This window comes from Astatotilapia calliptera, chromosome 7, assembly GCF_900246225.1.
Source record: "Astatotilapia calliptera chromosome 7, fAstCal1.2, whole genome shotgun sequence".
Taxonomy (NCBI): domain Eukaryota; kingdom Metazoa; phylum Chordata; class Actinopteri; order Cichliformes; family Cichlidae; genus Astatotilapia; species Astatotilapia calliptera.
In genome coordinates, this window is record NC_039308.1 from 22232952 (window position 1) to 22250788 (window position 17837).

Below are 17837 nucleotides of genomic sequence, written 5' to 3' on the forward strand. Positions count from 1 at the left end.
TTTAACTTCACAAACTATTGTTTGTTTCTTAACTAACTCCCAACCAAATTTAAAACTACACCGTAATGCCACTGAATCAATTATTTGTTATTAAAATATCATGATCTATTGTATAAAACGCCTTTCTTGATAGCCCAAACACACTGGGGTTTTTTTTGTTTGTTTGTTTTGTCTAGGGAGTTTGTGACGTGTTTAGTTTAATAATGCCAGTGATGTTGATCTGTTTGAAATAAAACCATACTTAGTATCTGTCATTAGTTTATCGTTGTATCATGAGATTCAGCACACATTACACATATTCATAATTAATCACTATTTTTTGCAATAAAACATTATGTTACACTCGAAGGTTTAATTTTTGATTGCAAACCTTTTTTGAATGCATAATAAAACATAAAAGTTGCGTTTCTGCTTGAGAAACTAAAACTGCTGACCTTTGTAGAATGAGCGTCTCACGTTTAAAAAAAAATCAAATTTACAAGAACAATTGAATACGTAGATTTGAAAACATCGTTATTTGAAACAGCACTGCAGATGAAACAGAATACAGCACGTCTTTCAATGGTTTAAGTGGTTATTTTGCGGAATATTTTACAGCTCTTCTTGTGTATCTTTGGTGGATGGCAGTACAACACACTCTGAAGGAGACGAAGAAGAAGTTACACCGGAAATAACCCTTTCTCTACTCTTGTGCATGAGGTTGGCGGGCTGCTAGCTGTATATGTGTATTGGGGGTAATTCTTTGAATTTTGCTGCTCAACTGATCAACTCAACTCGTTGACCTAACACACCAGAAACACGCGGAATCGTTTCATTTGGGTAAAGCAATGACCGCACTTTTAAATGCTTTATTTCACTCTTAGCTGGCAGTTAGCTGTATGCTAAATAATAGGTTCTTAGTGGCAGCAGAAAGCTAACCGGTGTTCTGTCAACTAGCTAACATTAGCTAGCAGCAACTGGAAAAAAAAAAGTTAAAGTTTTTGGTGTATCGCTTGATTATTTCTCTCGGGTATTTACGGAGGGCATCTGGCCAAATTGTGCAGTCGATTAATTGTGAACTGCTTTTTGTGCAGATAGGATAGGTGAGCGGTGGTTGCCCAGCCATGCCGTCCCCCGCTGGACCCAGCAGCCCCGCCGCTGCGCTCGCTGAAGCCCTGGAGAACTCCTCACGGCTCATCGACAGACACCTGCAGGATGACCGATGCTTTCCCGACCTGTCAGAACTGCTCGGAGTCCCCTCACACAGTAAGCTAAGGCGAAGGAAAGACCTAATGATAGCTGTTTGTTTACAGCTCATGCAACACTAAGAGTAGAGGAAAAACTGGGATGGATAATGTCGGTGAAAGCAAATGTTGCAGGAGGTTTTGGACAAAACTTTCCTACAGAGGATCTGAGCAGCAGTTGTTGCTCATGTGTGTGTAAAATACAGATTTCAGGAGTGACTGTGGGAAATATGGATGTGTTTGGGTGAAGAGAGACAGTTTAAAAAGTTCAGGGTGATGTGTTGAAAAGCATGAAAATGTGAAGGTTTAGCACTTAGGGTTTTTTTTTTAATTAAATGATTTAAGGCAAAAAGCTTTATCAAAATATTTGGTTAAACTCCCGTAGATCATCTCATTGTAAGAATGTATTCTCCATATGTGATTCTTTTTTTGTTTGGTTATTATTATTATTTTATTTAACTGTAAAAGGAGGAAAGCGAAATCTGCTCCACAGATTTATAAGCAAATGAAGCATCTCTATGTTACACTTGCATCATGGTATTTTATTTTAAGGGGCTAAATTATTCTGTTGCTCAGTAGTTAAAAAGATAGATAAGGGAAATGCAAAGTTCACATTGGAATTATTTCATATCACTTGACCAAGTTTTGGATAAAATTCTCAGCCTAACCATCTCTGATTTTCCTGACAAAAATTCGAAAGCCAGGGTACACCTTTGACATGTTTCCAGTCTGTTGAAGGGCTAGCAGATAGTGACAGGCAACCATTAACTCTCACATTTACACCTTTAGAAGTTTAGGCAATCACCTATTAACCTAACCCCATGCATGTCTTTGGACTGTGGGAGGAAGCTGGAGTACCAGGGGACACTGGGAGAACATGCAAACGCCACACTGGATTTGAACCCGGTGCCTTCTTGCTGTGAGACAACAGTGCTAACTGCGCTCCTTATTATCAGTTTGTTTTTGTGTTTAGGGGGCATTTTTAAGACACCATTTTCTGTGGAGCCATTTTCATATATTGTAGGTAGTTCTCCTAGTAGCTAAGTAGCCGTTCAAATATTTTAGGCCAAATATCTGCTGATGTGACTGAAGGAATATGGAATTTCAAAAGTGTAGCTGAAGTTCAACATATATTTCTGACAGCGTGAATTTTGATGAAAATTGTAATAGTTTTTGGAACACAGATTTCCGTATATGAGGTGTTTTCTGTACTACCAAATTACTCATATCAGATGAATGGTTCGTTGATATTCCAGACCCGCCCCCCAGAAAACCCGCCAAAACATCACCGTAACAACTTAATTGTTACTTCTTCTTCTTTTTTCTTTTTTTTGCAAAGATTTGGTGTCTTTGTTTATAACTTCAGCCTCACTTTCTCAGCATGACTTTTAAAAAATATATATTTTTACAGATGGTATTTAAGAGAGCTTAAATTTCACAATGTGAGTGTCATGCACTAGGCTAAAAGCTAAAGCCTGTCAGCTTCCTTATTTGGAAGTGTAGTCCTGGAATTTTCTTCAGGAAAACCAGAGACGGCCAAGCTTGATGCATTTGGTCAGTTGATATAGAATGAACCATTGTCTTAACACCTTTCAGTGTAACATCTTTATATATTTCAACAACTATATTGCTTACCTTATTTTACAGTGATGGAGAAAAACTTAATACTATAAACAGACTTCCTGTTGTTCTTCACAGATATGCCGTCCCTCTCTGGGGTGTCAGATATGGACTACCCACTCCAGGGGCCTGGTTTACTCAGTGTGCCTAACCTGCCAGAGCTCAGTGCAGTCCGCCGAGTCCCTCTGCCACCTGAGCTCGTGGAGCAATTCAGCCGTATCCTTTCGTTCATTCAGGAAAAACAAATGCAATGATTTTCATCTGACATATCGAGTAGAAAATATGTTCATTGCACTTGTGTTTGTTCCACAAGTAATACGAGTTTCAGCTTAACCAACTTGTAGACATGCAGTTCAACTGCATGATGGGAGTTTTCCCTGAAATTTCTCGAGCGTGGCTTACAATCGACAATGACATCTTTTTGTGGAATTACGAAGATGGGTGCGTACCTCTTGGATAAAACAGGACTGACTGACTTTTACAAACCAAGTCGAGTGCACAAACTCTGCTAATATTATTAGTAATAATATTTTTGTTGAGAGTCTTTATTGATGATAAAACCAGGAGTTGAGGCATTTTTTTTCTCTTTTTTTATTCCTTGCAGAGGAGACGTGGCCTATTTTGATGGCCTGATTGAAACTATTTTGGCAGTCGGCCTAGTAAAACCAAAACAAGGTACGCCTAGGCACTCGCAAAGCATTTGTCATCTTTTGTTTGAGTAATTCTTATGGGTTCTGTTTTTCTTTTCTCAGGGATTTTACAGCCACACATTCACTACCTCTTAGTATTGGCCACTTCTGTGGACGTGGTCATCCTTGGGCTCAGTTTCCCCAAAGGTCAAGCTGGTAAGTGATTCCTCATCAGAATTTTTGTAATATTTTGTAGGTAAAAGAAAAGGTTTTCCTTTTAACATTAATAGTTACACATTCCATCTCAAATCCTGCAGCAACCCTGGTATTAAGCAGCAGTACATTAAATTATATCCAGCTGTTTTAAAGGCATGTATTCAGTTTGTTACCATTTACATTGTCAGCTATATAACAACAAATGCCAGACAAGCACACTTTTAAGAATCGGTGTGAGGATATTTGTATGGATGTCAGAGTTGGGTAATGGGAGTAGTGCCTATGATATCATGATGTGCTTATGCTGGTTTATCTGGGTCATATTTGTGTCTCTCTCTTGTTTCAGGGTTGAATGACAGCATGTCTGGTGGGATGCAGCTGCTACCAGACCCTCTGTTCTCAATCCCCACAGACAACACCTACATCCTATCCATCACCTCCACAGATCTGGGACGCATCTTTATGGCGGGGAAGGACGGCTGCCTCTATGAGATCGCTTACCAGGCTGAGGCAGGCTGGCTGAGCCAACGCTGCAGAAAAATCAACCACTCTAAGAGCTCTCTGTCCTTCCTAATCCCTTCTGTTCTTCAGTTCTCCTTCTCTGAAGATGGTAAGGAGCAGGTTCACGTTTCCAGGTGGAGTGAAATATATCTGCCTGATTAAAGCTGACTGGAACATTTTGTTGCTTCTCTCCACAGATCCCATTGTGCAGATTGCAATAGATAACTCTCGTAACACACTTTTCACACGCTCAGAAAAAGGTGTCCTTCAGGTATGAGGCACATTTTGTGCGTACATATCTTTCTGATCGGCCCGGAAAGCAATAAATGTGCAGTAATCACCTGTCGTTTTAAATAATGAAATACTTTCATATTTTTCAGGTGTATGACCTGGGTGCTGACGGGCAAGGAATGAGTCGCGTGGCAACAATGTCACAGAGTTCAATTGTTGCGGCTGCTGGAAACATTGCGAGGCATGTTTTAGTTTAATAAACATCAATCAAGCTTCTTTTTGTGTTGTTATCCGCTCAGAGGAGAGTATTTCTTTTTTTTCTCTGCCTGTTTGAAAAATTCAGTTTTTCCATTTTCAGGACAATAGATCGTTCGGTCTTCAAACCCATCGTACAGATCTCTGTGATTGACAGATCAGAGTCCTCAGATTGCCATCTTCTTGCCGTCACCCACGCAGGTATGTTATGAAATATTAATCAGTATGAGATGAAATACTAGAATACGTGCATTATGTATCGGTCTGTACTGATACTGTGTTTCTGCAGGTGTGCGTCTCTACTTCAGCACTACACCTTTTGCACCTCCGCACCAGAAGAACGTTGCAGTGCGACCTAGCCTACTAGCTATGGTACACGTTCGCCTTCCTCCAGGTTTTTCTGCCTCCTCTACCCTCCAGAAACCCTCCAAAGTACATAAGGCACTACACAGCAAAGGTAATAAGCAAATGGCACTCAGATCCTGAATCATTTATTTGTTCGTTCAGTAACGTACCGGGGCTTCGTTGGCAAGGAACCACATCTGTCTTTAATACATTTGAAATCTATCAGGTGTTCTTCTTATGGCTGCTTCTGAGACAGAGGACAGTGACATTCTGTGGTGCATCAATCACGACTCCTTTCCATTCAAGAAGCCCTTAATGGAGACGCAGGTTAGCACAAAAAAAGTCATGCAATGAATAAATTAAATGTATGTTTTCCCTTTCTTTGGCACTTTGTTAGATACTGATCAGTTTATCTGTCATGTTCGCTGCACATGTTGCATTGCAGATGATGTCTAATGTAGATGGACACTCTTGGGCTCTTTGTGCCATTAATGAGGAGCGACCGGCCAATTTTTTTACTCCGCTGAACAAGGACCATATCCCCATCACCAGTTCTCCTGTGGTGGTCCAGCAGCACAACATCCCTCCACAGAAGTTTGTCCTCCTCTCTGCAAAGGTTAAAATTGTTGTCATGATGCTTCATGTTGCATACGTAAACTTAATCTTGTTACAGTGTGACAAGACATTATCATAACTGTACAACTAAAAGTGTCAAATCTCCTTCAGGGGAGTCATATTTTTCAAAAGCTGAGACCAGTAGATCAGCTCCGTCACCTCCTGGTGAGCTGTGCTGGAGGGGAAAGTGAAGAAATTGAACGCTTCTTCAAGCTCCACCGGGTAAAATCACAATGACAATCACTGTGTAATGTTTTATAATCCCCTTATCATACCATGTAGCAGTAAGCCTATGCATGTGACTAGCTAGCAGCCTTTGTGACACACAGACACCTTCATCACATGCAACATATTTTTGAATCATTACTGTTTTCTGTACAGGAGGAGCAGGCTTGTGCCACAGCCTTAATCCTCGCTTGCTCCAGTGCTGCTTGCGACAGAGAGGTTTCACAATGGGCTACCAGAGCCTTCTTCAGGTCAGTTAATGGTTTGATATATGTAAATATTTCCAGTCGTTCACAGTGTGCACAAACTAAAGTCAGTGCTGTTTTTTACTATTTTGATCAGATATGGAGGAGAAGCACAGATGAGATTTCCTGCAGCCTTGGCGTCACCCAGTACTGTTGGGCCTGTGATGAGCTCTCCAGCACCGGGTAAATGAACAAACATTTTGCTGTGTCCACCTGGCTGGTGGGATGTGACCAAATCATGCAAAACAAGATCTGTACGTGAAGAAAACAATCATTTTAATCGCTAACTATAATATTTACCATCGTGCATTATTAATGCCCCCTTCAGGTATTATACCCCCAGCACTGGCCACACCCTTTGCATCAATGCAGTCTGGCTCTGCCCCCATCACACCTATGTCAGCTGGCCCTGAGGTGATTTTCTCCGGGAAGCACAACGGCATTTGCATCTACTTTGCACGCATTCTCGGGTTAGTAAAGCCTGTCATCATTTGTCACATTTTTCTGGGTCACAGCTTAAATACTCAGCCTCTGATTCAAAGCTTTGGTTGCTGATGTGTGTTGATGTTGTCCTTAAACTGCTGAGTCACATGTCTTCCTCTCCTGTTTTCCTGCTGACTCTGAACAGAAATATTTGGGATGGCAGCCTTGCTGTCGAGAAAACTATCAGCAAAGGGAATCAGACTGTCAGTATTGTAAGTAACATTACAGTTACATTTACTCACAGCAGAATTGTTTGGATTGTAAAAAAAATCTTGGATGTCAAGATAATTTTCTCCGGTTGAATGGAAATAAAATTTGTGCCCCTGTCAGCCCGTCCCCCTGGTTCATTCGAAATCTGGATTAGCTTTCCTTTTATTAGAGATCTTGTCTTTGACACTTGATTGGTGCTTGCCACTGGATTTGCATGTTAAGGACCTGGTTTGTTCTTGCTTTCGTCAGCTGAGAAATATTAGTTTTATTTCTAAATCTGTCCTGTAATTCACTCTTTAACGAGCTTTTACTGAGGCAGGTAGATCGTCTGCAGTTTGGATGATCTACAGAAGATCCTCCCAAACGTTCCCATGTCATACCTCTACTGATCTCATTGCTCCCAATCAAGTTTAGAATTCAATCTGTGAGCTCAGTGGATTCATTTAGCATTTTATTTGTCCTTATTGTCCTTCTTTTGTGGTTTTTATTTGATGTGAAGCTCCTTGTGATTTTTATTTTGAATGGCGCTAAGTAAATAAAACTATTCCTATCTCTTACATGTTGTTAATAATTAACACTAGCTTTCATCCTTTACCCCCACAGTTGGAAAGCAGTGTTAATTCATTTGATGTGGAGTCAGTCCTTCACGAGCTCTGCGGCTTGCAGGAGTTTCTGGATAAAAACTCTCAGTTCAGTCCCTCCTCTCTCGGTGCTGCAAGGTGAAGCTCCTTACAGATTTGTTTATTCTTATTTTGAGTTAATAGCTGTATTGATACCTCAGAAAGTTGTTAGATCTTTTGCAACATTGCCTTCAAATTAAAGGAGTAGAATAATATAAATGTAAAAAGAATTAAAGATTTCCTTCAGTTCAGTGAGCAGAATACATGATGTAACACCAGCTGGGATATGAACAGATGGTTTAACTTTGCTGAATGTTTTAGTCTGCGGAGAACAGTTCAGCTCAGGTGATTAAGGACTGAAAAAGGTATCAAATGAAGTTCTGTTTAGATGAGACGTCCCCTCAAACTAGCTTCTGTTCAAAACCCTCAAAAAACCAAAACACTTTCCTTTTTGATGTTAATGCACAAAACAGGATCTGTAGATGCTAAAAAGATAAAAATATACTTCAACAGACTCTTGTTTCCTATCTCTCTTGTATAACATCTGTGTTGTTTCCTCTTATCTTCAGCTCCCCTGCCAACCTGCAGCAAAGGCTGCTGGGATTCATGCGTCCTGATGGAGCCAGCTCTCAGCAGGTTCAGCAGGAACTCCAGAGGAAATATCACAGTGAGTCATGAATACAGGCTTCATTTTTTCCCCTGAATATTTTTTTTATTACACTATATATAAATGTGGGAAAGGAAACACAGTGTAAGTTTTTTTTTTTTTCCTTTGTCATTTCCGTTTCCAGCCAAGGCTCAAGTCTATGAGAAAGTGTCCCTGCAGGCCATCCAGCAGTTAGTGCATCGCTCATATCAGACTCTGGCCCTCTGGAAGCTTCTCTGTGATCATCAGTTCAGCCTCATTATGTCTGAGCTGCCAAAGGTGCATATGTGCACTACAAACAGATGCTCATACCCCTGCAGTAAAACCTGGTATTCAATTGAAGCTCCCCGTTGTTTTTGGAGTGCTCCTTTGTCATTCTGCCATTTCTTGTTATTTGCAGGAGTTTCAAGAGCAGATGAAGGGAGCAAGTTTTAAAGATGTTGTGATAAGGGGCAAGGAGTTATCTGGAGCGCTCATCACAGGACTCATTAATGTCTATATCAAAGATAACGCCTCCGTGGATGCTATCAGCAATCACCTGCGTGACATCTGTCCGCTGCTGTACAGCAGCGATGACAGCGTTTGCTCCAAGGTTCGTACACACACCTTTTTTTTCCACCTCTGTGTTAAGTATAGTTACAATTATTGCTGCTTCAGGGGTATCACATTCTTACTTTATTGATGTGTGCGTCTTGTTTTCACATTTCTTATAATCATGGTATTTTTTAAGGCAATGAGGTCTTGTACTAAGAGGTTATTGATTTATCCACATCGATTCATGTGTCTCAGCACTGAATTTGCTCTTGTCCCCCACTCAGGCTAATGAGTTGCTGCAGAGCTCCAAGCAGATCCAGAATAAAGCAGATAAAGAGAGAACACTGAGAGAGTCTTTACGGCTCTACCAACAGATCAGCCAGCACACAGACCTCCCACTTGTTTGCTCCCAGTACAGACAGGGTAAGGAGATGCAAGACATCTCCACTATCTCTGTTTATATATATATATATATATATATATATATATATATATATACTGTTCGTGAGATTTATTTTCTAACGCTGCTTATCTTCTCAGTGCGTTTCTACGAGGGAATCCTGGAGTTGTGTCTCACTGCGGCAGAGAAGAAGGATCCACAGAGGCTAGGGCCTCATTTCTACAAGAATGGAGAACCTGAGCAGGACAGAGTGGGACAGCAGGCCTTCCAGGAAAGGTAGAAGAAGCCTTAAACAAATCACCCACATCAGAGATGTAGTCATCACCGTTCTTTATCTTTGCTTTTTAAACCTCCAGACTTTCATGTTATAAGTGCATCACAGACACCATGCAGGAGCTGGTGAACCAGAGCAAAGCTGCCCCACAGTCCCCCAGTGTCCCTAAACAGCCCGGTCCTCCTGTCATGACCTCGGACCCCAACATGCTCAGCAATGAGGAAGCGACAGCTCATGTGAGTAGGAGTTTCTCTCATTTCTTTCTGCTGCACTGTGTATCATCTTCATTTCTAATAAAAATCTGTTCCTGTGTAGTTTGAGCAGATGCTGGGTTTGGCCCAGAGGTCTCAGGACGAGCTGTTTCACATCGCGCTCTACAACTGGCTGATTCAGGCCGACCTGACTGACAAGCTGCTCGAGGTACTGTCTGCTTGCTCGTAAATGTTTTGTTTCAGTAAAGCTTGTTTTACCTTTTCATTTTTCTTTCTCTTTTTAGTTGGCAGACATCGGTTCTTACATCAGTTTAGATCAGGGGTGGGCAATTCCAGGCCTCGAGGGCCGGTGTCCTGCAGGTTTTAGATCTCACCTTGGGTCAACACACCTGAATCACATGATTAGTTCATTACCAGGCCTCTGGAGAACCTCAGGAGCTAATTTAGCCATTTAAATCAGCTGTGTTGGTTCAAGGACACATCTAAAACCTGCTGGGACACTGGCCCTCGAGGCCTGGAGTTGCTCACCCATGGTTTAGATTCTATTTTCAACCAGATTTTATTGCCCCAAACATAACAGCTAATATACATGGAAGACAGGTGCTGAGAAAATCTGAAATTTATAAGGGAACAAATGAAAGGAAAAAATAGTTTCTTTAAATTCAAATTAATCAAGTAATGAATTCATTTCTAGTTTTAATTTGTTTGTAGATTATTATTTAGATTTTTAAATAAAGCTCCTCATTTATTTGCTTTCCCAAATGACCTTCCTATTTATTTATTAATGAATGTTTCACATCTCCTTTTTATTGATTCATCCAAAGCTTTTGCACCTCAATTTCATTCAAAGAAATTTTTTATGAAAAAAATATATAAATGAACTGGTGTGTAAAAAAACTAGGAGAATTAAAACCGATTTAAATACTTATCAAGGCAAGTTGAAACTACATTTTTTAAAAAAAAATAAAAAATGTTTGATTCCTAAAATGTCTTTCACTTGACGTAAAAACTCCCCTAAAATAATAAAAAAATGAATAGAAAAATGTTTAAATCTAACATTTTACTGCATATTCAGTGTTGTTTTACTCTTTTCTTGCAGTTTTATTTTTTACACCTCCACACATTTGTGTATGAACAAATTGAAGATGCCTTTTGGCATTGTCATGGTGATTGCACACCAGTATATGATACCCGTGTTTGTCCCTGTGCTCTGCGGTCCAGGTGAATTCTCCATACTTGGAAGAACATCTGATGCATATGATCAAGCAGGACCAGAGTAAAGTTCATAATATGGACCTCCTGTGGCGCTACTACGAGAAGAATCGTAACTTTGGCAAAGCTGCCCACGTACTGGCCCGCCTCGCCGACATGCACAGGTTCGGACACAGCAGTACAATGCCAACGCCACAACATGCAACACATTTACATGGAAAATTGGCCACCTCCAACACTGACTCCTTCAGCAAGTGTATACGTTATATTCAACTTATTAAAAAACAATTTAGAAAAAGTACCTTGATGTTTGCACTCTGATCATGTAGCACGGAGATCTCACTGAAGCAGCGTTTGGAGTACATCGCTCGAGCCATCCTGTCTGCGAAGAGTTCATCCTCTATCTCAGCTCAGGCATCTGACGGAGAGTTCCTCCATGAGCTGGAGGAGAAGATGGAGGTAACCCTGACGTTGTAACGCTTACAGTGAAAGAAATCCTAGCCTGAAATTCAGCACATTCTGCTCACGCTCTGTCTACTTCCTGTCTGCCATAGCTTGTGCGTATCCAAGTACAGATACAGGAAACCTTGATCAGACAGTACTCCCATCATCCCTCTGTGAAAAATGTCATCTCTCAGTTGGACTCGGAACTAATGGACATCACAAAGGTAACGTGCAACTGTGGAACAGAGAAGAGTGTTTTTAGGAGTATTTTAACACGCTAGCCCTAATTTAAAGGTGATGGATAAAGAGTTTTGTTTTTACAGTGAATAGAAATTTGTTTGTGGAACTGTTTTTGTTGCATAGCTCTATGGAGAGTTTGCCGATCATTTCAAATTGTCTGAATGCAAACTGGCCATCATTCACTGCGCTGGACACTCTGACCCGATCCTGGTGCACTCGCTGTGGCAGGAGATTTTGGAGAAAGGTGAGCGAAATGTCAAGATCCTGCAAAAATGCAACCTGGGACACCCCCCCCCCCCCCCCCCCCCTCACACCCGCACACACCCTTTCTGCTTTATATTTATGTATTTTTTTGCATGCTTTATATCTCACTTATGCCTCTTCTCTCTTTCAGAACTGGAAGATACTGTGGCCATGAGTCCAGTAGATAGAATGAGGTCTCTTAATCTGAAGCTGGTATCGCTTGGAAAGATTTATGCTGGAACACCGAGATATTTCCCTTTGGGTAAGCTGTAATTACATTGAGTTTTAGTCTGATTAAAATTTGCCAGCTTGCACTTTAAAATTTTGTCAACAGTAATATAATTGGAGTTCCCTTTAGCATCATTTATGTCAGCATGTCTCTGGTGTGCAGGTCTGTAGGGTCATGTTGGTGATTAAGGCAATTGTTTAATTATCCTCCTTTTTATAACCAGCATGTTCAAGCTTGTCATGCCTATGGAGGCATTTATTAAGTTTATATAAATCATCGGTACTTGCATGCATGCACATAATCAATTACGTACCCGGGAGTGAACATATTGCTGAGTATGCGATGCTAAGGAGCTGATGTGTCCTGTGATTGCAGAGTTTCTAGTAAAGTTCCTGGAGCAGGAGGTTTGCCGGCTCAACTGGGATGTGGGATTCGTTACATCCACTATGCAGGAGATTGGAGTGCAGTTGCCACGTCTGTTGGAAGTCTATGACCAGCTCTTCAAAACTCGGGTACATGCAGTACCCTGTGACTTTTTAAGCTGAACTTTCTTTTAGTCTGTTCAGTAATGATCCACCTATCTCAATGAATCAAAAAAACCAACCCTTTGTTTGTTTCTAAATTTTTCATAGGATCCTTGCTGGCAACGTCTGAGGAAACCGCTTCATTTAGTGGAGTGTATCCATGTACTTCTCTCAGGATATGTAGAAGACCCCAGCAGGGTACCAACTTATGACAGGTAATTACGGTCTGTTCAGCTCCTGGCCTGTAGTGGCTGCGGTAGTGTTCACAGCATTAACCTAAGGTCCCCAGTGAGCATTACTATCACAACTGTTGCCATCAGTCAGTGGGTAAGCTGATTATTTTATTTCTTTTAGAGACGATACACATTCATCAACATTACTGTACATGTGCCAGTGTTGGTTAAATCTCTGTTGAACTTTTGTCCCCTGGACAGATGTTGAAAGGAAAAAAAGCACACTGTTTAAAGCCATTTAAAAGTCCATGAAAATGAACCATATACAATAAAAACCACTAATATTAAATAGTACTGGAATAGGGAGTTTAAGTTTGCGCAGAGGCAGTTAAAACACAATCCCTTAATCTCTCTTGTACTACAGATGAACCTGTGAAACTTTAACCGAGATTACATACAAAGAAGTCATAAGAGGCATGCTTTTGTTTACTCATTGGGGGTGAAGATCAGAACTGAGAACCTCTCAGGCCCAGATTATTCTCCATTTTGGACAAGGACAGCTGCAGATCCAATGCACGAGCAGGCATTCCTGTAGTCTTCCTTCTGGTAGTCTGCTGGCTATGCACATGTGTAGTTGGTACGTTAAAATATAAATTCTCCAGGGACGAGTCTGGCGAGACATTTACACCGGAAAGTATGATCTTGGTTTATTTTCAAGACTTTAGATAAAATCTTAAGCTAAATTTTAAATGCTGTGAGCACAGGAAGAAAGTACTTAAAAAGCGTAACAGAGAGTAATGACGCTGAACTTTTTTTTAAGTAAGTGAATACATTTTCTAATTTTACACCAAAAATAGAAAATGTATTAAATGTTCCATAAAAGGAGCAAAATGATCATGCTTTAAATACAGGTCTTATCTTGATCACACTAGTGTTTTTTGTACCCCCCCCCCCTCTTCAGTGTGATGCATTTTTGCTGTTTCTAAGCAACAGATCATGCCCATCATGCCAGCTCCCAGCAGGCAGTCAGATACCGTGGACAAACATGTAAAACCTCACCTCGTTTGGCCACGTGTGATGTTTAGTTTGCACTTTGATCATTTCTCTGTGATTTATTCAGGTCAGAGTTCACTAAGACTATATGAAGCATCCCATTTCCAAACATTGCAAAGTTGTTTTTGTTTTGTTTTTTGCAGACGTCGCTTCACTAACGTGTGTCTTGACAACATCTGCGGTTACCTCGTGGAGCTGCAGTCCCTGAGCCCAAACTCTGTCCTTCAACAAACCATCGGCAACTTCAAGTCCCTGCAGGCAAAGCTGGAGAAACTCCACTGATGTAACTGTGGTCAAGAGACGGGTGACTTGTGGGTGTTGCCCTGTTGGCCTTAAGTGAAAACTGCTGATTTAAAGTGTGTTTACATTGTCAGCAAAGGACAATATGATGATGACGTTTGTATTACAAAGTAGAGTTTGGCTCTTTTTTTCCCCTCCAGTTTGTTTTGCAGCTTGGAGAGACAGGTTTTTATAACTTATTTGATACATTTTGTTAGTTTAAACATTATGCAGAAATACAACCTTGGAAAGAATGACTGTTATTTGCATTGTGTGCAAATAACAGTCATATATCTAAAGATGAGAAGACACTTTTTTCATCACAAATATGAAATCCCTTTAAATTTTACAGCTTATTGGTTATAGTGGAAATGCAGTTATGTGATGGTTGATTTTTCTGGTAAAATGTCCCCAACTGAAGCCATTTCTTCACAGGGGAATGATTTTGATTGTTCTATTGCCTGTCTGCAAACAGTTTAGTTTTATATGTTGTAATTATGTACATAACTTGTCCATAATGCCGTCGTTTCTGCCACAAGTCATTTACACATTTCATTTTATTATTTACAATGAATGTTTTGTCTGCTTGGGCGTTAGATTTAACGGTGCCATTGTGTGTGAGTGCTTTTTTTGTGATTGTTTTGAAAGCAGAACGATTTTTTAACTCTGCAAACTTTGGCCCACTTGGAAGAAAAATAAATAAAACTCATTTTTAATGAAATAAAACAGAACTTTTGAGGATGTTTTCAAAACACTACACAGAAACTAGGTGTTGTCTGTGAACTAGACACACACGTGTTCTTGGTTGAGATATATCTGTGTGAAACTCTACAAATGATCAGCAGAAAGGGGCATTTAATTGCTTTGGGTGGATGTGACACTGTTTACATAATTATCTTTAATTGACTCCCTCACTCATGCTTTCTTAGAAACATCAACCCTACAAGGCAGTAATTGCTAAATTACAATTAGCTGTGTGTTGGAGTACACAATTGTGTTTTGATTCTTAGCCTCATGAGAAATAAACAGATTTTGACCTGATGTTGGGTTTATTTTTGTTGGTATACTTGCACACGCTCCAGTATAGTAAGCCATGCATAATGTCTGTGAGGGAAAATGTCTGAAGGTTTGCATCTGTTTTCCTAATGCTTGAATGTTTTTGTAGAAACCTAAGCCAGAACAAATACAGGGTTTTCCTGGAGTATGTGTAAACATTTTCCATTTGATTGTTTTAGACCCATGATTGTCAGATATGTGTTTTTATAGCTGAAAAGTAGCAAACTGAACATATGGCAAACTGTTGGTACAAGCAAAAAGCCATCTTTTATTTGTGACCATGTAATCTCAGATACAATAAAGATGACAGTACCTTCTGTTAAGCGTACAACCAGTCACAGTGAAACTATTCACACTCTGTCACTCTGAAATGACCAGAGAGCTTGTTCTAAGTAGGTGAGGGCCACTTGTCATATTGAATTTTCTGCTCTTTAAATGATAGTCAGGAGGTCTTGAAGATATCGTGCTTCTCTCAGAGGTTTAGAGGCAACTGTGGGCATTGCAAAGCCTTCGAAAAATTTGCTTAAAATAGGTCTGAGTTCTGACTCCTCTGTCCTCTTTGTAAAACGGTGTGCTGACCGATTTGGATCTAGCCTTTTATAGTGCAGGAGAAATAAAATGTATAAATAAATGCAGATGAATAAACAGTGAAGCGGTTTGATATAATGTGTTGGACAGCTGAGTAAAAAGAGAGTACACTGAGGCTCAAGAGAAAGAGCTGGGTGTCTTTTTATCTTTTGGATGAGCAAGTGAGTTTTTTCACTCCGTGCAGGAAGATGTAGGGAATGATGCACGTGTAGGAGGCTGCGATGTAGCTGGACACCTCCACTACTATTGATGAAGTGTGGATGTTGTTAGTAATGTGCAGAAGCAAATGAGTCAGCCAGCATACCAGCACCACGCTGGCTACAGCCACCACGCTCTTGGCCGCTCTCACCTGAGTGCTTGAGTTCGGATGGGGTTTAGATGGTATCTGAGAGGGCCTCGAGAGATTTGGCTGAGCTCCAACGCTGCAGTTCTGGGGAGCATTGTGGAGACTATGGCCCGATGGCTGTCGGTTTGGAGAGGAAGGAGCAGGCACACCTGTATAAATGTGGTTTGTAGATGTAGAATCTCTGAGATCTTTTGAGGTGGTTGGACCAGAGATGATGCTGACCGATGCCTTGTTGCGTTTGCTCTCAAATCTCTTTCGTTCCTCTTTAACCATCTCCTTGGTTTGATCAGAGTTATGACTCCTTATACGTTGGTGGTTTTGAAGCAGAGTGATGACAATCTGGGCACTGGCGAATACAATCCCAGCCATAGGTAAAGCGTTAGCCAGGGTTAAATAAATTGCTTCATATATTTGCCTAGCATTTGGATTAGGGAAGATCTCTATGCAATCTTCGTGGCTGTCATTTGCCACCTCCAGTGTGAAGAAGAAGAAGTGTGGGACGCTGAAGACCACAGCCACCGTCCAGCTCCCAGCAAGCAGACAGCCCACGAGACACAGGCTGTCCATCTGCACCGGTGCGCCGCCTCGTTTCAGGGAGCCGACCAGCTTCTGGTGCCAGAAAACACTGATGAAGAAGGTTGTAAAGATGCTGCTGGTTTCAGAGAGGCCAGCACAGAAGCAAAACACTCCACAGTAGGTCTTCCCCAGGAACCACCGCCCAGCAAAATCTGCCATGGTGTCAGGCAGGTCCACCAGGTAGTTGGTGATGAGGTTGGAGATGGCCAGATTGATGAAAAGGACCTCGTTTGTGCGGATGCTGGATTTGTGCCTGGGCAGGGAGCATATAGCCAGCCAGTTGTTTCCCAGGATCCCTGCAATAAACATGAGTGCTCTGATGATGGCTTCAATCAACTCTTCCATTGTTTCACAAGATCAGGCAACAACTTGTCAGCCTTTAGATCAGTGTGGGAGCTTCACAACCTTTATATAATCTGAGGAGGATGCTGTTAGCTTTAGACATTTATAGAGGAGGGGAGAAATGGCCCAACCCCATGGAGCTTTCATTGTGCAGTCCCACTGAGATGGACGTGTGTTTCTCATGTCATGCCTTCCCAGGAAACTTCCCCTGGTAGATTATAGAAACTGCCATCTGAGTAAAACACAGAAAGAGGTAAATCCAAAGCCAAATCTGAAAGTTCAGTGAACAAACAGTGAGATTAAAGGGCCAGCAGCCAAAGCTGTGAGTCCTCTGATAATTGACATGTATGGAGACAAAGAACAGAAACACTCAGTCATCCCCGGGCACCAAATGCATAATTTCCCAACAATCCAAGTAAAGCTTGTTCAAAGACATGTGAATGGAGCTCTGACCGAACGAATTCCTGCCAGCAGTTGAGAGTTTATCGGCACTAATCTTTGGTGCGTAGGAAATCATGACAAAAGTGTCCTAATTATCATCTTTTGTACTGTAGCTAGACTTTGTGATTTTCTCCATGATTTTTTTTAACGATTAGAGAAGGAACATTGTCCTTTTAATTTTACAAAGTTTCTGCCTCTGCCTGCTAAATCTTGAAAATATAACTGTTGTGCATCCTTAAATCTTCTAATCCCTTGGTCTTCCTGGTTAAACCACAGCAGGGGCGTGTCTGGTGGGGTAGAGGTGGCACCAGCCCCTCCCCCCAGTTTTTAAAGATGTATTTTTTTTTATTAATCTGCTGATAAATTGCATTATTATAGCTCAAATTACTCAGCAAGAAACTAAGATAATTGGTTACAAAGCTAAAATAATACAGTGTGCACGATTTTGAAAATTGCCCCTACACATACTCATTATGTGGAATGACACTTTTGCGCATGTGGTCCTTTAAACAAATTTTTATCGTAGATATAACGACTAAATGCTGTTTTTTTCACTTTACAAATCAATACAAAATGATTGCCACTTTAACGTAATAAATCTGTAAAA

General features: G+C 40.8%; 2 protein-coding genes across 2 annotated transcripts; one reads left to right on the forward strand and one right to left on the reverse strand.

Moving 5' to 3' along the window:
* Positions 1-614: 614 nt before the first annotated feature.
* On the forward strand, positions 615-14922 carry nup155 (nucleoporin 155). The gene is made up of 34 exons (XM_026173814.1): positions 615-819; positions 1074-1245; positions 2922-3059; positions 3188-3284; positions 3448-3518; positions 3596-3688; positions 4035-4298; positions 4387-4460; positions 4570-4661; positions 4779-4876; positions 4965-5132; positions 5247-5347; positions 5466-5636; positions 5747-5857; positions 6017-6111; positions 6203-6288; positions 6434-6575; positions 6734-6800; positions 7402-7517; positions 7988-8085; positions 8210-8343; positions 8465-8656; positions 8883-9021; positions 9139-9274; positions 9355-9508; positions 9588-9692; positions 10706-10860; positions 11026-11155; positions 11251-11364; positions 11504-11624; positions 11775-11885; positions 12228-12364; positions 12485-12591; positions 13746-14922. The coding sequence occupies exons 2-34, from the start codon at positions 1104-1106 to the stop codon at positions 13882-13884; spliced, it is 4098 nt and encodes a 1365-aa protein (XP_026029599.1). The 5' UTR covers positions 615-819; positions 1074-1103; the 3' UTR covers positions 13885-14922.
* A 263-nt stretch (positions 14923-15185) lies between these two features.
* ora5 (olfactory receptor class A related 5) lies at positions 15186-16792 on the reverse strand. Its single transcript, XM_026173815.1, has one exon. The coding sequence runs from the start codon at positions 16790-16792 to the stop codon at positions 15668-15670; it is 1125 nt and encodes a 374-aa protein (XP_026029600.1). The 3' UTR covers positions 15186-15667.
* Positions 16793-17837: the final 1045 nt, after the last annotated feature.